General features: G+C 39.4%; 1 protein-coding gene and 1 non-coding gene across 2 annotated transcripts in view; both read left to right on the top strand.

The window, feature by feature from the left end:
• The first annotated feature begins 476 nt into the window (after positions 1–476).
• Positions 477–21728, top strand: part of WDR43 (WD repeat domain 43) — a 45551-nt gene continuing 24299 nt past the window's right edge. Inside the window, exons 1-5 of the mRNA XM_002923645.4 lie at positions 477–746; positions 7508–7645; positions 11484–11605; positions 15892–16012; positions 17003–17142. Coding sequence (XP_002923691.1) covers positions 522–746; positions 7508–7645; positions 11484–11605; positions 15892–16012; positions 17003–17142 — 746 coding nt within the window. The 5' untranslated portion in view covers positions 477–521. The remainder of the gene's footprint in view (positions 747–7507; positions 7646–11483; positions 11606–15891; positions 16013–17002; positions 17143–21728) is intronic.
• LOC117802124 lies at positions 16391–16475 on the top strand. Its single transcript, XR_004625174.1, has one exon. It is a non-coding gene; the product is annotated as a small nucleolar RNA SNORD53/SNORD92 (small nucleolar RNA).

Here is a 21728-nt window from a genome sequence, read left to right as displayed (position 1 = left end):
TTGTCTATTTGATGTAGTTACACGGGATTAATCCTGACGAAATAAGGTGAGTATGGGAGATCCCACCGTTACTTTCACACTACTATGAGTGAATAAATTGTTATGTGTATACATGATTATAACCTGGAAGTGGATAAGAAAAAAATGGAAACAATTGCCACAATCATGGAGTTATAAGTGATTGTGTCTTTTAAACATTTCGTTCAATCATGTTCTTAAAAACAAAACAAAACCCAAACCTTTTTTCCTTTTTTTTTTTTTTTTTTGAAGGAACGGTCCTGCTCTCCAGTCTGCAGTCACATCCTCCCACACGTCCCCTCCCCCAACCAGTACAAATTAGCATTGGGCCCTCCGGGCCACCGTCCACAGGCTGGGCCCGCCCAACGCTTGCTCGAGACGCGAGGAGCCGCTCCCTCGGCTCTTTGCTCTCCCTCCTCCCCACTTCCTCCCGCCAGGCCCCGCCCCACGGCGGTGCGCATGCGCACAGGCGAACACGTGGCTGCCGCGGAGCCAGGGCAGCAATGGCGGCGGGTGGAGGTGGTGTTGCCGACCCCCTGTCCCCGGCAGGGGTTCCTTGCGCCTTCTCACCGCTGAACCAGGCCTACTTCGCTTTGGCGTCTGCCGACGGTCAGTTGCGAGTGTGGGAGACAGCCAACAATAGGCTGCACCAAGAGTACGTGCCTTCCGCGCACCTCAGCGGTACCTGCACCTGCCTGGCCTGGGCGCCAGCGCGGCTGCAGGCCAAGGTAAAGCAGGCGGGACGGCGGGGGGCGGGCGTCCGCCGGGGCTCGGCCTCAGCGCACCCCCGGTCCGACGGCGCGTGGCCCGGCATCTCGCGCGGCCGTCCGAGGCCCGGGGCGAGGAGGCACGGAGTGCGGCGGCGCGGACTGGGTCCACTTCGCCAGTCCCGCGTGCGGCCTGCCGGCAGAGTAGCGAAAGAGGGCGCGGCCCGATTCGACGGGTGGTGAACTGGAGCCCTACCGACTGGCTTCATGCGGTCTGCGCCCCGCGCCCTGCTGTCGCCGGGGCCGCCATGTTCGTGTAGGCCCCCAGTTCCCCAGGGCGGCTTCCTTCTGCCAAGCCTCGCGCAGCAACATGTGCTCTTCAACGCCCTGGATTTTGACAGAGCCCCTCCTTGGGGCTGTAGTACTCTTCCGATTTCTCTAGCTCATCGGCTTTGCTTTAGGAGATTGGGATGAATAAATCTGTTTCCTTGCTTCCGGACAACCCCCCACCCCCCGAACCCTTGGGTGCAGGCTCACCACGTGTTTTCTTCCACGTCCAATGTGTGGTACTCTCGCTCTTGAAACTCTTGACTTTCCCAGGCTCGTTTCCATTCTCAGTCATTTGATGCTTCATTCCTTTTTTTTTTTTTTAAATATCTGCTCAGTTCCCCTTTATACACTCCCTGAAGTCTACGTTAGGATGTGGAGGTAAAGTGAAGTAGCCGGTTTAATGTAATGAATGTGAATACAGGTGAAATTTCTCTTAGAGGGGACATTACCGAGTTAGGGAAGGCTTTTCTGGTAGGGCCCTATCTCAGGTAAGATGTCATTCACTGTTGAGTCACTCGACCACGTCTGCTCTAACTCACATGCACGTGGGTACTGCAGGTATAGGGTAGTCAAACCGAATAAGTCTAATGTGATTTGGAAGCATCAGGTATCGTGAGTGTTTAGCTGACACTATGTGTAACACTTCAAAAGCTAGTATTTAAGACAGATTTTTAACTCCATCTGACCACCGTGGGGGAACTTTATGCTAAATTTTTAGGTTGAAAGTAGGGATACATCTAACTATGCTTTGGATGAGTATGTTTAGGTACTTTTCAGATCTTAAGATAGAGTTTCCCAGTTTCTAGATGAAGTGACTTTAGTTGATAAATAAACCTTAATCAGGCTCTTAAGTCAAGGCGAACTTGGACTTCTAAACAAAAATCATAGTCATTGTTAAAGTTACAGCAGTCTGCATATTTTTCCTTTTTAAAGTTGTTTTCTGTGTTTCTATTTAACAGTCCTGTAAAGAGATAATACTGATGCTGAGGGAAAACATGGAGCAGTGATTAGATGCATGGATCCAAGCTCTACTGCTTACATTTCTATCTAGGTTTGGCTTCATAGTGGTGATTGTACTTCTAGTTCCTCATTTGTAAAACAGGGGTCATAGTACCCACCTCAGAGTGGTTGTGAAGGTGGACATGTTTAGTAATGCAGAAACATTTAGATTAGTGTATGTAAGTGCTGCAGGCATTGTTATTTATAAATTGGGTTTGTATGGTTAGTCCTGGAAGATAGGTAAAGACTAACTTTTTTTGCCTAGTTTGTGAAGAAGAAACTGAGTCTCTGAAAAATTAGGCAACTTGCATAAAAACCAAAAATAGAACCAGGACTAGAACTCAGTTATTTAGAGCTTTGTTCTCCATTATCTACAACTAATAGATAATATTAGGCTAGCAAAAATTTGTTACCCCCTCCCCCTTTGCTTTTCTGTTGACTTAAGTCACATTGTATGCCTCAGGAATAAAACTTTGGCCTAGTCTTAAATTTCCTGTTGAAAGTCATAGTTGTAGATTATGTATACCACTCTGAAATAGTAGAAAAATATCTGGATTTGGTTTCATATCCGGGACTCAACTCAGACTTGCTTTTGTCACATTGAGCAAGTCACTAATTTGGAGGGCCTCATTGAAAAATGAGATTTTGGCTACTTAAAAAAAGTTTATATAGGTTTCAGTATCCTTTTATCTGCATGTTTTCATTTTAGCCACACAGCTCTGAAATGTCCTGAAGTAAAAATTTTAAAAACTGAGAATCAGAACTAAGGAAGTTCCAAGTGACTTCACCAAAGCTTTAGTAACCAATAAAGAGCCTGACCATTAGAGCTGAGGTCCACTGACTCCTGGTCCACTGTTCTTTCACTGTAACCCTAGATCTTGAGTCACAGATTTGAGCGGTGGGAGGAATGTAAGGGGGACATTTGGTCCTCATCATATTGGGGATGTGTTCTAGAGCATCAATTTTACTTGAAGGTTAGAGGGAGAAGTGGTTCTCTTAAATGTGCACATATATTACGGGATGAAATTATAAAGTCACTTTTTTTTTTTAAGCTAGAAAATGAAGAGTGATGTATAACAGCTGCTTCAGTCTCTGCTCCCAGGTCCCTGGGTTAGGATCCTTGCCACTGAAGTTTTAAGATGCTCTCATGCTATTAAACCTTTTTATTTTACATCTTTGAGGATTAGAGTATGAGTTTTGGAAAGGATGTTATTCTGAAGCCTGTGTTCCCAACATTTTAAGATTTTTGTTATTCCAACATGAAGTAGAGATTATGCTACCCACCTTTCAGGGTCCTCAGAAATTAAATGAGGCAGTGTATATGACTGGTGTAGTAAGTGCTCAGTAAATGTTAGTTGTTATTATTGAATGAGTCAGTGAGCATTCTCTGCGGGCTCGTTTTATCATTTACTGCTACATTCCTCAGTGTAAATAATTTTGTAAGAGTATCTTCTATCTGGTTCAGTAATTGGCAGTTTGCCACCCAAGGACAGTTTGGTGATATTACTCCTGTGAGTGGAGAAAAATGAGTTGGTGCTGGGTTACTTGGGTAATAAGGGTTAAAGTAGTGGGTCCTAAATGTGTAGAAAAATCAGATTGCTGTTTGTTGTTCTTGGTCAAGAATGATTATAATACCTCACATTTATGCCACAATAGTTTTTGGACGGTTTTTGTACATTATATAGCTGAGCATTTCATTTGGTTGTTGGAGCCTGGGGTAAGAGGATCTCTAATGATAAGATAAGTACAAGGAGACACATTGATGGATGATGCTGTTTTTAAAGCTCCTCAGGTATGTGTGTGTGTGTGTGTGTGTGTGTGTGTGTGTAAACTGAGGCTGAGCTGTTAAATGATATGCCAAAGCCACACAGTAAGTGCCTGAGCCTCCCACCTAGTAACTGACCCTGCCGTTTCATCGCCCCCTAAAATCTCACACTTTTTTTACTTTTCCTTCCCTGGCTGGTGTATAGCCCTGAAGAAACAGACCTTGTCCTACTATCAGCTACCACAATAAATGTATTTATGCTGCTTTGCTGTCACTGTAGTTAAAATGATCTTACACAGCTTAGTTCTTGTTAAATGAAGCACACGGCATTTCAGACACGAGACAGGGCAAGCACAGTAGCATTAAGAATGTTTCTAGGAAGAGTCTGAATTGTGTATCCCCATTCCCAGCCCTTGGAGATATAGTACAGTCTGGCTGTGTTCCTGAATGTATGATGCTCTATCTTAGGGTCTCTCCAGTATTTAAACTTCAAAACAAGGAAAAGTTTGCAGATTGGATCCTGTTGGCAGGAATAGAAGTTCCTGGTTATTAGAATTTAATTGTTTTTGATATAAATACTTTGTAATTGCATGTAAAATGCAAACATTTTGTTCACTGTTATCCACGAAACTTAAACATTTGCCGGAGAAGTGACAGTAAGGTAGGCCAAGAGAAGGCATAGGAGACTAATTGCAGAATGAAACTTGAAACTTTGGCATAATTTTCATGTCTAGAGGTCAGGATTTTTCAAAAGTAGGTTTTGATCCATTAGTGGATTATGAAACAGATTTAATGGGTTGTGATAGAGTTAAAAGAATGAGTGTATTTTGCATGGGAAAGGATAAGTTTTTTGTGGAGCTTGTTTCAATTATGTATACATACACTTTTATGAGTGTGTGTACTAGCTCTCCATGTAAACTTTCCTTCCTCTGGGGTCTCAGTCTAAAAAGTCATTGCTTAATCGATCAAATTCAGACTTCTCATCACTTCGATGCCCTTTTTTTTCTCTCTCTCTTCACCACATCTGCCCTATGTCTTGCTTTTGTAAATCATGTGCTCAGCCCCTTGAGATTCTCACTTGGGCTTCTGATTGCCTTCTGGATCAAATGCTGATAAACTTTTTCAGGCTGGTGCAACTCTTTATTGCTTAGCCTAGTCAGACTTTCACACTGAAAAAGACTCTTTAAGAAATCACATTTTTTGGGTCCTCACTCCTGGTACCTCTAGGAACTCCCAGTTTTTCAGTCACAGATATGAAGTAAAGTTTTAGCCAACCCTTTTCATTACTTTATGTATCTACATGTATAATGAGTGTGCACATGACCTTGTGCTAGGCACTTCAAAGGAAGTAAAACTGAGTATGACTGAGACACATGAAGGAAAAAATGGACAATTCAGATATACTGTGTCTGTAGTGCAGAGCGCAGCATGATGTGTGCCTCAAGGGGAAGAAGAGCAGGCACCTGGGTGGCTCAGTCAGTTGAGTGTCTGCCTTCAGCTCAGGTCATGGGATTGAGCGCCCCTCTATTTTTTAATTTTTTAAACATTTTGTTAAGAAATCCCTACACCCAGGGGCGCCTGGGTGGCTCAGTCGTTAAGCGTCTGCCTTCGGCTCAGGGCGTGATCCCGGTGTTCTGGGATCGAGCCCCACATCAGGCTCTTCCACTGGTAGCCTGCTTCTTCCTCTCCCACTCCCCGTGCTTGTGTTCCTTCTCTCGCTGGCTGTCTCTCTCTCTGTCAAATAAATAAATAAAATCTTAAAAAAAAAAAAAAAAAGCTCTACACCCAGTGTTGGGCTTGAACTCATAACCCAAGATCAAAGAGTTGCGTGCTTTTCTGACTGAGCCAGCCAAACACACCTTTTTGTGCTTTTTAATGCAAATTCATATCTTCAGAAAAACATACACAAGTTTGGACCCGCCTGTGTTTCATACATTAGAAACCTCAGTGTGAGGTGATACTAACTTGATTTGGGAAAACCAAGAGTTGGAGAAATAATTTCTAGAATCTTTCAGAGAAGTTTTCTGATGAGGTATAATAGGAGGTTGGTATACTCTCCTCCACTGCCCTTGCCTGAAATAGGTGTTTGTGTTCATAACCTTGTGCAGAAACCACATCTGCCTTGTGGGATCATTCGGAGGTGGCTTTAGACGTTCATTGCACTGAAGGTGGGGCCTAGGACATTGTTTGTGCTAAGGTTTCAATGTTTCAAGCAAATGAAATGTTACTGAGAAGACCAGATTATTTTTATACTTTGGCTTTTAATCATAACTTCTCTTTGGGGTTTATTAATGTAGATACATTTCTTAGGACTTACAAAATGTGTATTTTTTTCTCTAAAAAGTTACTATTTTTTGTTGAATCTTTTTACTTTTTGTTAACCTAAATGTGTCTAGTGAATAAAATTCTTCAAATGTAACATCTCCATAAGGTTAACTAAAAGAAAACAAAATGGAAAATGCTTTCTAAATCTACTCCTTGATATTCTTTTTTTTTAGTAGGTTTTTTTTTTTTTTAAAGATTTTATTTATTTGTCAGAGAGGAAGACAGCACAAGCAGGGGGAGCGGCAGGCAGAAGGAGAAGCAGACTCCCTGCTGAGCAGGGAGCCTCATGTCGGGCTCCATCCCAGGACCGTGGAATCGTGACCTGAGCCGAAGGCAGATGCTTAACCGACTGAGCCACCCAGGCGTCCCTACTCCTTGATACTCTTTATACACCTGTAACATCATAGTTTTCATTGGTGGTTTTTGGACTGGGCAAATTTTTGTGTATCCTGGGCTGCTGCTTTGTGCTGTGGAGCAAAGATCTTGCACTATTGAGAAAATGTTCTTTTTCCTGTGGTAGTGGTCTGTTTTATGTTAAAAGAATGGATATCTCAGAGCTTTATGCTTAAGCACAGGCTGGTAAGTTATAATTTAAAAAACATAATATGGAAGAGAAGTTCTGAAATTATACATTTTCAACATTGTAAACTTTGATGTAATATCCTGAAGTTGTGATCATTGATTGTCTTTGAGCAGACAGGAAGTAGATCAAAGCAGTCTTGTGGCATTTGATACTCGCTTGGAACTTGTGCGGCTTAAGTCATTAGGATCACCAAGACCACATGGAACTTTCAGACTAACCCTTTATTCTCACACACTAGAGCAACTTCTAGTGTGCTCTACTACACAACTGTTTTTTGACTGAGACTGAAATAGATGTGTGTTCATAACAACATTTGAGTCCCCTTTCCTGAGAATGAAGCTAGAACACAAGGAAAGATGAGGGAAAAAGGGGAAGTGTTGGTTGCTTGTCTATGGATCTGTAGTCTCTGCTTGGGAGCGGAGGTTTCACTTGGACCTGTCATGAGTGGTTCATATCTGAGAAGTGGAAGCAGCAGTGAGGCTGCTTGGACCTTTTAAGAGAATACCAGGAGCATGTCTTCTTTGTCCCCTTCCTTCCTGAGAGGTAAGGGACAGGGACAGAGAATTATAAGCTCTTCTTTCCATTGGAGTGTTCCCCTCCCCCCCCCGATAGTGAGAAAGAAAGCATTTGAGAGTGAGTCTTCTGTCCCCTCCCCCCATCTTTAAGAAGTGTCTTTTGGTAGCAGTCACATTTCATTTGTGGGTTAGTGGGCATTGGCATTTATGCATTAATGATGTCTTGTGTTTGAAATACAAAATGAACCTTTTTTTTTCCCCCCAGGAAAGTCCCCAGAGGAAAAAAAGAAAATCAGAAGCTATAGGAACGAGTAACCAGATTGACTTGTTGGCTCTTGGTACAGCAGTTGGTAGTATTTTATTATACAGTACAGTAAAAGGAGAATTACACAGTAAATTGATAGTAAGTATAGATGTGTGTGTGTGTGTATGTATATTGTGTATAAAAGAAATGGGTAATCTGATTATTAAGGATTTATTAAAAACAAAACAGAAAAATGCTATAGGATCTGTATTATGGGGGCATTTTTCTGCCCCCACATTTAAAATTGTGAACAGTAATATTTGTTAATAGCTATACTAGGTAATGTAATTTTTGTTGTAGGTTAGAATACAAAGAACTGTTGACTAGATTGAAAATAAAGGGTAGAAAGAGTTCTAGGTACCACAAATTGTGACTGCAGGAAAGAGCTCACCACCTCTAGGGCTAGGAACAAAGGAGGCAGTTGGGATTACTGCTGAAACTCAAACCTTTGAGGAGCAGGTGTTGCTCTCTTTGCTGCTATCTCTTGTGGAAGAGTGGCCCCATGGGCTTGGGGTCCAGACCTCTGAGGACAGAGCTCTTAACTGACTGCGGGTGTCCTTGGAAGGAGGAGAGGAGGCCAGTTCCTCAGGTGTTGGAACAATTGCATATTGGGTTCAGCCACTACCAAAAGGATTGCTCTGCTGGGGTGAAGAAATGCTGGGCTGATGCACACTAGGAGACAGGATAGAAAAGTCCCTTGTTCTTCTTCCAGCTTTGTCTTTCTCTGGCACCCCTTATTGGTGGAGCCTACTGTCCATCTAGCTGGCAAAGCAGGAATGTGGTCTGTGGAGTCCCAGCCCTGGCATCACAGAGGAGAGTGAGAGTTTGGCACTACAGGGCAGTGATTTAACTTAGCATAATTTGTTTCAGATATTGTCTATTACATTATGTGTTTGGTGTTCACTGAACTTCTGTCTTTGTATACAAATGTTTTCTGTATATATGAATCAAACAGTGTTTTCTATTTTAAGTAACATTTTCCATAGATAATTTGAAACTACATAATATTGAAAAGGGAAAAATACCGTTTTTCTGTTTATCACCTGGAGATGTTTAATGGATTGTGTATTTCTTTATGCATATATTTAAGAAATACAGTTGAGTTCTGCTCATCTATTTTGTATTCTGGTATTTTCCATTAAATTACAACATGAGCAATTTTCATATTTGTCAAGAACTAGTTACTAACATTTTCAGTGACTGCTTGAAATTCAACTAAATTGGCACTATAATTGGATAGTCCCTTGGTGATTTAACTATTATTTGACCATTAAGGTGCCTTCCGATTTTTTGTTGCTATACATTCTGTTTGCTGTTTACATGGATTCCCAGATTTACTGACCTGTAATTAATGAGTGAAAGGGTTTTAATGTTAAGGCTTTTTTTTTTTTTTAAGATTTTATTTATTTGAGAGAGAGAGACAGTGCACACAAGCGGGGGGGAGCAGGAGGCAGAGGGAGAAGCAGCCTCCCCACTGAGCAAGGAGCCAGATGTGGGACTTGATCCCAGGACCCTGAGATCATGACCCAAGCTGAAGGCAGACACTTACCTGACTGAGCCACCCAGGCTTCCCAGTGTTAAGGCTTTTTATGCATCATATACAAATAGTGTCTGGAAGAGTTTTCCTAATTTTACATATCAGCAGTGGAAAGAGTACCTATATTCCAATAGCATTATTTCCACCATTGGATATGCCCATTAAAACAGCAATAACATTAACAGAAGCCCAGCTGATTTGATAGATGAAAAATTTTATCTGATTTTAAATCTGCATTTCAAAGTATGTTACTTACTTTCATGTTAAAGATTATAAAAATATAATTGTAAAACAAATTAAAGCATTTAGAGGTATAGATAGTAAGAAGGAAATTTCTCTTATTTCCTCCCTCCTCTCCAAGTCAAGTGTTGTTCTCATGTAGGCTTTTACCCCTCTGTAGTTGGGAGCCCATCATTTGATTTGATAAGTTTTTTGTGCTAAGTACCTACAGTCTGTGTGGCTGTGGACATAATGCTAATGAAACCTAGAACTCCTTTTTAGATAATTTTGGTACTTCATGGGATTATACATAAATCTTTAACAGGGAGTGAGTGTATTAAAAAGTAACCAAGAATGTCAGAGTAAGAAGTGTTGGGATGATTGGTGAAGTAGAAAGGGATCAGGCTTTGAAACTAGTCTTTCCTGAGGTTGAATCCTTCTAGTTATGTGATTATGGGTAAGTAGTTGAACTTCTCATTTCTTAAATGGGTAGTCTGTAACTTACCTTGCATGCATTTTTGGGATTTAGATGTAATAATGTATTTATTGTAAGTGCCTAGTGCAGTGCCCGACATGTAGTTGGTATTGTGTAAATGTTTGTTGAATGAGTAAGTGAATGAATGAATGGATGAATGGACAGTTGCTAGATTGTTTTTCAAATGCCTATACTAGCTCCTAGCAATGTACTGTGGTGCCATTTTTTCTGTAACCTTAACCAGCATGGGTATTATAATGCTAATAAGCAAAGTGCTAGGTGGACAGACTGAAAATGTTACATTGTTTTGCTTTAATCTCTTGGATTACTAACTTTGAAAATTTTATTTTTTACTTATTTTTTCTATAGAATTTATGTTTACATATTCAGTTCTTATGTATGTGTCAATGATATAGGACTTAGTTCTTTGAGTGGATAGCTCATACTAATGGAAAGGAAGTAGCTGACATCCATTCTTGGGATGCATGGGGGGCTCAGTCGATTAAGCGTCTGCCTTCGGCTCAGGTCATGATCAGGTCATGATCACAGTGTACTGGGATTGAGTCCTGCATTAGGCTCCTTGCTCAGTGGGGAGCCTGCTTCTCCCTATTCCTGTCGCTCCCCCTGCTTGTACGCTCGCTCTCTCTCTCTCTGACAAATAAAATCTTTAAAAAAAAAGTGTTTTTCTTTTGAGGTTGGAGCAATCTATATAATAGAAGTAGTGATTTTGAGTTTTATCCTTAGCTTACATAGTGATTCATGTATCCATTTAATTGTAATGTGAATTCAAGTAGAAAGAGTGAAAATCACAATTGCTCACAGTGTAGATGATTTAGGACCTTATTCTGCTGAATGAGTTTTTCTGGGAATGTGTGTGAGGTGGGTGGAGAGTTGAACTTGCCCTTCCATGGTTATGTCTCCGTTCCCGTTTGCTGCTGAGTGAGCGAGCATCTTGCTATGTTGAATATGTTTAAAGTATCGTTCATATGGTATCTTCCATAACACAAGGAAATACTTAGTGTTTACCTGAAGAAACGGTTTCTTTATTGAGAGATAATTTTGGTAGTTTTTTTAAAAAAGGTTTTATTTATTCGAGAGAGACACAAAGCGATTATGAGCAGGGGATGGGGAAGGGGCAGAGGCAGAGGGAGAAGCAGACTCCCTGCTGAGCAGGGAGCCTGATTCAGGGCTTCATCCCAGGAAACTGAGATCACGACCTGAGCCGAAGGCAGATGCTTAACCAATTGAGCCACCCAGGTGCCCCAGTTTTGGTAGTTTTTTAAAAAGTTACGTCATTTTCAAGGATAGTTTTGACCAGACATGATTTTTATCTTAAATATTGACATTAAACTCTAAGATTTGACTTTATTCATTCAAGTGTCACAAACTTTGCCACTGTACATGAAGTATTCTGTCTTGTCTTAGTGCTGGCATTCCTGTCAAAAGCAAGTGGCATTTAGAACTAGCATCCTTTGACTTATGATGTGGAAGCATGTTTTTCCAGCAGAGAAGGGAAAGTTAACATTTGATGAATTTATAGGTGATTTATCTTATTTTCGATGTTGGAAACAGATAGGTGTAGGTTAGGGTGTTTTTAGTTAGGTTAAAGTCTATCTTTTTTGTTAACTGTTATGATTCTAGGATGTGTAATTATATCAGGCGTGGTTTTTTTTTTTCTTGTAATTTTTTTTTTTTTTAATCTGTAGAGTGGTGGACATGACAACAAGGTTAATTGCATACAGTGGCATCAAGACAATGGCTGTTTGTATAGTTGTTCAGATGATAAACATATTGTGGAATGGAATACACAGACATGCAAAGTAAAGTGGTGAGTAATGTTGATGGTTCCATGGTACTGGAGGGGTAACTTGGTTATTGTTGGAAACACATTAGAGTTGGACAAATCAAGACTGTGTTCTTGGCTGTAGGTCACATTTGATATTGGACACAGAGAGGAATGTAGGTACTGAAGAGGTTATAGACTTTTCAAGGAACCTTTAGTCAAATCAGGCATGCAAGATTTTAATACATAAACGTTAAATAATGAAACGAGTAAAATAATTGCACAAGAGATATCATAAGATAGCATGCAATTACTGGTCAGATGAGTTGGATAGTGTTGGCAAGGCCTGGTGGAAGGGATTTTTTCAGTTGGGTCTTCTGGGAGAGGTAAGATTTGGATAGAAGAGGGTGGGAGAATCCTTTTGAGGGTGTGGGGAGGGAGGTGAGGAGATGGCAAGACCAAAGGCTAGGAGAGAGGGAAGTGAAAGATTTAGAGGATTTACATACTAGGGAATAATGGCTGGTAGAGGGTATGGGCCAAAGTATCTTAAGGGTCTGGCTTTATCTGTCATAGATAAAAATCTCAGACAACTCTCCTAGTTCAAACACCTAATCCTAAGATAGGCTTTATAGTAGATGTTCAGTAAATGTTGAATTAGTTCAATTTAGGCAGTTGAGGACCCTAGGAAAGATGATGGAGCTCATGGTCTTACAGCAAATAAGTGGCAGGGAAGAAGTTCTTACACTGTCTTGAATTCTGGTACAGTGTGTTTCTACTATATTAAAACTATTTTCTTGGAGTTTTAGATTCTATGTCGTAAGCAGGAGAGCACCACTGAAGGTCTTGTCTTGGGAATAAAGTCACCAAGATAATGCTTCGGGAAAAAGTGATCTGCCAGCATTGTGTAGAGTAAATGGAAAGGAACTGCTGGTTCAAGGGCAGAGAAGCCATTAAAAAACAAAGCAAAACAAGGCAGAGAAGCAGATTCCAGGTGGTTGTAGTAGTTCCAAGTGTGGGATGGTAAGAGTGGGAAGTGAGAATGGAAAAGATACCAACTAAGAACATTTGGGTAGCATGGAAGAGGGTATTAAGTAACAGAAGTTAAATGTAACTCTTCAGTTTTCAGCTTTGTGAACTTGCTAGGCGAGTAGTGGTATAGTTCGTAGGAATTATGGCCAGAAGAGGGAAATGGTTTTGAGTTTTCAGACAAGTTGAATTTGAAATGATACATGAAAGGCGAGACCCAGCAGATGGGGTGGTGATGGGGGCTTAGAATTTGAAGGACGGTTTGGGGCAGGAAGTACAGACAAATAGGTCATCTGCCTAGAGGTTCGGATATTGTCTCCATTTACCTGGCTCAGTAATTTCCCCACTGATGACTGTCAAACACCGGTGGAGATTCTCACCCACTAGGTCTGGGGTGGGGCAACTGTATTTTTAAAGTGCTGTCTGGATGAGAGTTCATAACATCAGTTGCTTCACATCGGGGCTACTAATGATCAAGGCTCTGTTCACATTCTACACAGTGTTGGATTTAATTATAACACTGTGAGGTGGGCACTGCAGGTGAGAAATAGGTTGGATCCGAGCCTGACCTCTCATCCACACTACAGTCCCATAAGATATTCTGTTCCCGACTTCATTCTTGGCATTCTTACGCTGCTCTTAATGGATTCTGTGTTCCATTTTAGGTACTATATGTTGACTTCCTACTATGGGAGATGAGTTAGCTCTCGGCCTCTAGCCTCTCCCCTCTGCATTCTCCCAATATTGGTAGATCACAGTTTTTGATGAAGGGCTATTCATGGTTTGCATTAAATATTATTACAAATGAGCCTTGTATTCTACCAGGTTTATATTATTTCTTGGCATAAAACTGTGATTTTCTTGGGGTGTATAATTGTCTTGTTCATTTGTTTAGTTTTGTATATACTTGTCATAAGCTCATTTTCACTTTCATGTTAGTTTCATCTACTTCTTGGAGGACTTCTCAGCTTTCTTCCGGGATCTGTTGAACAGCGATGATCCTGGGATTTTCTTTTATTATCATCCTGAAAATTCTCTTGTCAGACAGAGCCTCTCTTTCTTGGATCCCATTTTTCTCTTTATTTGGTTACTCTCCTCTTTTTTGTGAAACACACCAATCACTAGCTTCCTAAGAAAAGTATGTGGATGGTAAATTTACTGAGATTTTGCTTGTCTACCAGCACCTTTATTGTATCCTCACAGTTGATTTATAGTTTGAAGATAATTTTAGGTTGGAAATAATTCTCCCTCAGGATTTTGAAGCATTGGTTTATTGGTTTTTTAATTTATTTTAATTTATTTATTTGTTTCTGGTTCATTGGTTTTTAGCTTTTGGTACTAATTATCCTTATGTTCTAAAATATCCAGTGCATTTTTATTTAGTCAGTGAATTACATTGGCACTCAAGGGACCATTTAGCTTGGGAGTTTGTGTTCATTTTCTTTTAGTGTGTATTTGACAATTTCATCCCTCTGTTGTCTTTGACCTTTCTCTAAGTGCAATCTATTGTTACGTAGATGTTGTATCTCCTGGACTAATCCCTTAAGTTTATTCTCTTGTATTTTCCCTTTTGTCCTTTTCTTTTGTTGCTGGGGAGATTGCCTCAATTTCATCTTCCAAATCTTCTAGTGAATTTTTAAATTTCTCTAACCATATTTTTAACTTCTGGAGCTTTGTTTTTGTTCTCTTAATTTTCTTTTTGTTGCACCATGTTTCTTTCATGGATATAATATTTTCTAACTCTGAAAATAATAATTACAGGATTTAAAGTATTTTTCTTTTATTCCTTACATCATCTCCCTCTTGAGGATGTGTTTTGATTTTTGTTTGATTTTAGCCTCTGTCTTTTATGTTAAAGGCATTTTTTAAGTGACTGAGGATCCTTGGCTGCCTGTCACTATTTGAAAAGGAAACATTAAAAAGCTGATTGGAAGGCCTGTGTGGGTGGATGGCTCAATTGCTGGGCTTCATTTGTAGAGTGATGAGGAAAGCCTTCAAATGTCAGTATGTGTGGGTTATTACTTTGGCACTAGTCATATTTCCTAGAGAGGAATATTTTAATCTAGTGCTTTTCAAGCTCTGATGTGCATGTGAATTACTTGTGTAGGCAGAACTGATTTAGTAGGTCCAGGTGGGGTTTGGGAATCAAAGTCTAATAAGTCTCTGGGGTATGGAGGTTATTACATTGTGAGTTGCGCAGCTCTTAATGGGGGACGGGGAGGGAGCTGTGGCAGTAGTGTTAGTTCTGTGGTGGTCTTTTAGTGCTGAGCGGGGAGGTGGATTCAGGGAAGCTTGTTAGGTGGTGATCCTGTCTTTTTATATATATGTTAAGTGAATAGGTTTGGAATAAGGAATAAAAAATGTAGAAGCTCTGGGAATTGATGAGAAGTTGTCAGAAGTGTTAGGAGCTGAAAAGGTCTCCTACATTATTGTTGCATCTCCTTGATAACCAGCGAGGTTGAGTGTTTTCATGTTTTTTTGACAATTTGAATTTCTTGTATGAATTGCCTGTTTATATCTTTTGTGTATTTTTATCTCAGGATCTTTTTTTTTTTTTAACTTGAGCTATTTCTTGAATATAGAGTGTTTATTCTGAATATTAATCCTTTCAGTATATATTTTTGGTATTTTCTAGCCTTTTGCATTTATTTTTTGTTTTTATTTATTTATTTTTAAAGATTTTATTTATTTATTTGAGATAGAGAGCTTGAGGTGGGGGAGAGGGAGAAACATATTTCCCCCTGAGCAGCAGGGAGCCTGTTGCGGGGCTCGATCTCAGGACCCTGAGATCGTGACCTGAGCTGAAGGCAGACGCTTAACCGGCAGAGCCACCCAGGTGCCCTTAGCCTTTTGCTTTTAAATTTATGACTTATTTTGTGGTATGGAAGTTTTATTTATTTAAATCAGGTTATTTTTGCCATTATGATTTCTGGTGTGTAATTGCTTTGGAAGGCCTTTCCAAAGGAATAGAATGGACTTGTGGTGATTCTGGTATCCAGCCTGATGGTTTCCTGGGCATTAACAAAATCTAACTGATAGATCACAGGATACACAACTACCCATTTTACATTCTTGAAACTCTTACTCTTCCATTTTCTGGAACCTCTTGAGAATCTGTTTTATTGGGCAGGTTTTACCTTACGTCCAAGGTTAGTCACCTGACACAGGCTTTTTTAGGGAATGCAATGTGGCATAGAACCTTAAGTGATATTTTTAATGCCTGATTTGCTTTTTGCTATCCTTTTGCTCTGAGTAAAGTTTTCTCCCTATTCATTGAGACATTTTTGTTTCTCTTCTCAATACAGCAAATGGAAAGGCGACAATAGCAGTGTCAGTTCCCTGTGTATCAGCCCAGATGGAAAGATGTTGCTTTCTGCTGGTCGAACAATCAAACTGTGGGTTTTGGAGACCAAAGAAATCTACAGAGTGAGTGAATCAGATTAGTTGTAAGCCTAACGGTCATCTAGAGTAAGTATGGAGAAGGGCAGAAAGTCTGAGCCGTAGCATATTGTTTTAAGAATACAGATCTTTTATTTTCAGGCATATGAAATGGTAGAATCAATAGACAAAAGTTAGCCTCCAGACCTGGTTTGTTGATATTAAATAGGTTAGATGTGTTCATTTCACATGCATTTGAAAAATGAAAAGAACAAATAAGTAGAATTTGAATTAAAAATATTTTTTTCTGCTGCGGAATGATAGTAGTTTTGATTTCTAGCTTGCATCTAGTATTTAGTACATTTACAGTATTTGACTATGGTGATGTAGTATTACGTTTTGAGTGTGCTCAAGGGTGTACTTGTGGTGCTGTGATGATGCCCTAAAATTGTGGTTTCGACTCACCGAGAGTAAAATGAGGACCTACAATTCCTTGGCTGTGTCTGAGCACCCAGGCACCCCTTTAAACATGTGTAGAATTAAGTGGATTTTTTTTTTTTAGATTTATTTATTTATTTATTTGACAGAGATAGAGACAGCCAGCGAGACAGGGAACACAAGCAGGGGGAGTGGGAGAGGAAGAAGCAGGCTCATAGCAGAGGAGCCTGATGTGGGGCTCGATCCCATAACGCCGGGATCACGCCCTGAGCGGAAGGCAGACGCTTAACCGCTGTGCCACCCAGGCGCCCCAGAATTAAGTGGATCTTTAATGCATAAATGGAAGAAAGAAAGATTGTGGGTAGGGCCCTGGGAGTTAAAAGGACGTTGTGATTTTTCAGTATTTTCAGATGGAGTTTTTAAAAGTGAGAGGAATGTAGCACAAATAGCCTCAATTGCTTAGAATTAAATTTAGCTGTTGCCTTTAGTCTGGAGTTCTGATTTCAGGTATGGATCGTATATATTGCTTATGGTCCACATGGACTCTAATTTTTGTTACTGCTCTGTGCCCTCTCCTAAATGAGATTTAACCTTCTCTAGCACTTCACAGGCCACGCAACGCCAGTTTCGTCGCTCATCTTCACTACTATCAGACCTCCTAATGAGAGCCAACCCTTTGATGGAATCACTGGTCTTTATTTCTTGTCTGGAGCAGTACACGATCGGTTACTCAATGTCTGGTATGTAGTCTTTTGGATCTGGGAGGTAGCATTGCCTTGAAAGAATGTGTCACAACTTGTATGGTTAATGTAAATGATGAATGAGAGATTTACTTTATTGTATTTAGTGTAAGATTTACCTTGACTTGTAACGAAGAATTGAGCCTGCCTAAAAAACAGATCTTTAATGAGAAAAATTTAAGAGCATTATATAATAGAACCTCCTTTTTGCTTGTTTAGAGGTAGAGTGGTCTGAATATTTTTGTGACTGGGCAAATTATAAACTTTTTAAAAAATTTTGGGATAATCTCTGATTTTGTTGAAATAGATAGGACTTCTGGGTTAGTGCAGTAATGTCTATTTACTGATGTTTTACTGAAGATATTTAATTCCTTGGCTTTGTCTGCAAATCCCCAGTTAACTCCTCCCCTCCCCCTTTTTTTTTTGCAATAGTTGATGTTACTAAGCTTCCTTGGAACTCCTGTTTTTTAAAAATTTATTAATTTTTTTTAAGGTTTTAAGTAGTTGACAACCAATGTGGGGCTTGAACTTACAACCCCAGAATCAAGAGTCACGTGCTCTGTTGACTGAGCCAGCCAGGCGGCGCCCCTGGCACTACTTACTTACTTATTTTCAATTAGCTGGTGTATAGTACTCATTAGTTTTGATATAATGTTCAATGATTCCTTAGTTGCGTAATAACGCCCAGTGCTCATCACATCATGTGCCCTCCTTAATGCCCATCACCCAGTTACCCTATCCCCCCGCCTACCTCCCTTTCCACAACCCTATTTGTTTCCCAGAGTCAAGAGTCTCTCATGGTTTGTCTCCCTCTCTGATTTCTTCCCAGTTCTCCCTCCCTTCCCCTATTGTCCTCTGCACTATTCCTTATATTCCACGTAGGAGTGAAACCTGGCACTATTTTTAAAAGTAAAAATTAATTTGGTATTAAATGGCCATCAGAAAGTTTTTAATTTTAAGAAAATAAGAGTTTTCTTGGATTTTATGAGATCTGATGGTGAAGCTTTTTTTTTTTAAACCTGCTATTCATGGACAGAGTAAATGGAGATTTAAAAAACAAGTAGTTTCTCATCCTAGTAATCAATTAGTTGAGCATGTTCTTGACCATAAAAAGTTACTGTGGATTTACACCAAATAATATTCATATAAAAGTGGGCCTCATCAAATACATAATCTTGACGTAGTTGGGTGGGGACACGTGTCGTTCATGAGGCCTAATGTGAACCTTTGTTCACCTTCAAATTATCAGCTGAGCCATAGTTCCTAATTATGCCTCTGATAATCACACTGTGTTGGTTTTCTGTCCTGTGTTTGCTTTTTGGGATAATTCCTTTTAGTTCTATGTATTAGTGAAGCCAGAAAGTTAAAATATACCACCAAAGCCTCCTGATATTATTCAGGTGTTTCAGTCTTTTTTTTTCATTTAAATTTTGTTTTTCATCTATTGGCAGGGGGGAGCATACGCGTGCATGCGCACAAAGGGGGGTGGGGGCGGACACAGAGGGAGAGGGAGTAGCAAACTCCCTGCTAAGCAGGGAGCCCATTGTGGGGCTCCATCCCTGGACCCTTGGTTCATGACCTGAGCCGAAGGCAGATGTTTAACCAGCTGAGCCACCCAGGCGCCCACAGGTGTTTGAATCTTAAAAATGCTTCACCTCTTTTGCTCCTTAGACCTAGGGGTTTCCAGCTACAAAATTTCTTCTATAAAAGAGAAGTTGATTTCTGTTGGCCTAACATCCCTCAAATAGTATGTGTATGCCTGAGGGCTTCCTAGTTACAGAGGAGTAAACTTGAAAAATTAAAAACCCATATTAAAAGGCTGCCGCACGGGGCCATTTATGGAAAACTTTGTGTTTTGGTGGGTAGAACAAGCTGAAGGTTCCCTTATAATTACCTTTGAAAGACACATTTCTGTTAGGAAATAACATTTAAAGGCTTCTTGCTGCTGAATGAAAAATTTATTACTGTAAGCACAGTACTATCTCCTACTGAGGAACTAAGATAACGGTTTCTTCTATATAAAGTAGTCTGATGGCAGTGACTTTGAACATGTGTAGTAAAAATGGCTTCGAGTTAGAATTAGTGTTTTATGAAGAATTTATAAATGTAAATACTTAGAAGTGATCAAATAAACTCTTAATTTTCTTCTAGACACTAAAATATTAAAAGATTGTTTACCGGTGAATGGACTAAGTCTCACCAGTTGATAAAAAACTGATTTTGAATTGTGTTTACAAATCATGTTTGTTACTGTTAGTCATTTTTTTATTATTATTTGTGCCTTAAAATTTTAAAACACCTTTATTGAGGTGTAACTGATGTATAATAAACTGCATGTTTTTTTCCTCTTTTAAAAAACTATTATCCTAATTTTATTTTTTTCTAGCTTTATTGAGATACACTTGACATATAACATTGTATAAGAATCAGGTGTACAGTGTGATGATTTTATACACATATATATTGCAAAATGATTACCATGGTTAGTTATTATCTCCATCATCTTACTAATTACTGTTTCTTTTTTGTGGCAAGAACATTTTAAGATCTATTTTCTTAGTAATCTTGAAGTATATAATACAGTATTAACTATAATCACCATGTCTTCATTAGATCTCCAGACCTTATTCATCTTATAGTTGAAAGTTTGTACCATTTCACCAACAACCTCTCTCCATTTCTCCTGCTCACCAGGACCTGGGGACTGCCATTCTTCTGTTTCTTTGTGTTACGAATAAATGGCACATATTCGAAGTATACAGTTTGATAAGGTTTTGACATATGTATACATCCTTGAAATCATTACCACAATTGACAGTGACCAGGTGCATTGCTCCTAAGAGTTTCTTCATATCCCTTTATAATCCTCATGGCCACTCCAGTCACCAGGCTTGTTGACATGTTTGGGACATTACAAATAAAGTTATTATGGACATTTGTGTATAAATCTTTGTATGGACATATGATTCATTTCTCTTGGGTAAATAAATACCTAGGAGTGCAATGGGGGGATCATATGATAGTATACTTAACTTTTTAAGAAATTGCCAAATTTGGGTGCCTGGCTGGCCCAGTCAGAACATGCGACTCTTGATTTCAGGGTTGTGAGTTCAAGCCCCTCTTTGGGCATAGAGCCTATGGAAAAAAATTGTCTTTTTTTCAAAGTGATTGTACCATTTTACATTCTAAGCATGTACCATTTACATGCTGTTTATAAGAGTGTGAATTCATATTCTCACCAGTATTTAATATAATCATTTAACCATTTTAATAGGTATGTAGTGGTACCCCATTGTGGTTTTAATTTGCATTCCCTAATGGCCACCGATGTTGAGAATCTTTTATGTGCCTATTTGCTATCTGGATATGTTCTTTGATGAAGTGTCTGTTCAGATATTTTGGCCTATTTTTTATTGGGTTTGTTTTCTTTCTGAGTTTTGAGAATTCTGTATATATTCTGAATATAAACCTATTAATTCAGGTATGCTTTGCGGATATTTTCTTCTAGTATGTGCCTTGTTTTTTTGAAGCAAAGAAGTTTTTAATTTTGATGAAGTCCAGATCATGTTTATAGATCTTTGCTTAATCCAAGGTGTCAAAGATTTTCTCCTGAAAGTTAGTTTTAAGTTTTGCATTTGGTTCTGTGGTCTCTCTGAGTAATTTCTGTATATGGTGCAAGGATGCATGGCATTTTTTTTTAAAGTTTTTATTTGAATTCCAGTTAACATGCAGTGTAATACTTGTTTCTGGTGTACAGTATAGTGACTTAACACTCACATATAGCACCTGATGCTCATCCCAAGTGTACTCCTTTTTTGTTTCCTGAGAGAGAGCAGCAGTGTGTGGCAGGGGCGGTGGGGTGTGGTGCAGAAGGAGAGGGAGAGAGATAATCTTAAGCAGGCTCCACACCTCGCTCCAACCCATGTTATTGCAAATGACAAAATTTCATTCTTTTTTATGGCTAATACTCCATAGTGTGTGTATGCGTGTGTGTGTTTCACATCTTTATCCATTCATCAGTTGATGGACACTTGGGCTGTTTGTGTAATTTGGCTACTGTAGAGATTTGTTATTGTAGAAACATCAGAGTGTGTGTATCCCTTTGAATTAGTATTTTTGTATTCTTTGGGTAAATACTTGGTAGATTGATTGCTGGATCCCTTTTTGAGGAACTTGCATGCTGTTTTCCAGTATGGCTGCACAAGTTTGCATTCCCAGGGAATGGATGGAATTGTGTGTTTTTGTATTGGGAATATCCAGTGGTCCTAGTACCATTTGTTGAAAAGACTAATTCCAGTAACTGGTTTTGCATATATATGTAGGCATATACATACAGTCAGTTCTCGTTATTTGTATAATTTGTATAAAATCTGTATAAGCACTGAGTGGGTGATACTGAATTATTATTCCTCTGGGAAATACAAGGTTTCTGCAAGCCTTGTTGGTCACATCTTTGTCATTTAATCAATTTATAACCTTGTTTTATGTGTTTGTGTTTAAAAATACTTCGTTATATATATACATACACACATACAGAACACATATATAATCAGCTGTATATAACTATATACACATACACATAAAAC

Source organism: Ailuropoda melanoleuca, chromosome 4 (genome assembly GCF_002007445.2).
Source record: "Ailuropoda melanoleuca isolate Jingjing chromosome 4, ASM200744v2, whole genome shotgun sequence".
Classification (NCBI taxonomy): Eukaryota; Metazoa; Chordata; class Mammalia; order Carnivora; family Ursidae; genus Ailuropoda; species Ailuropoda melanoleuca.
Note: the sequence above shows the minus strand (reverse complement) of the source record. Positions and strands in the feature narration are given on the sequence as shown.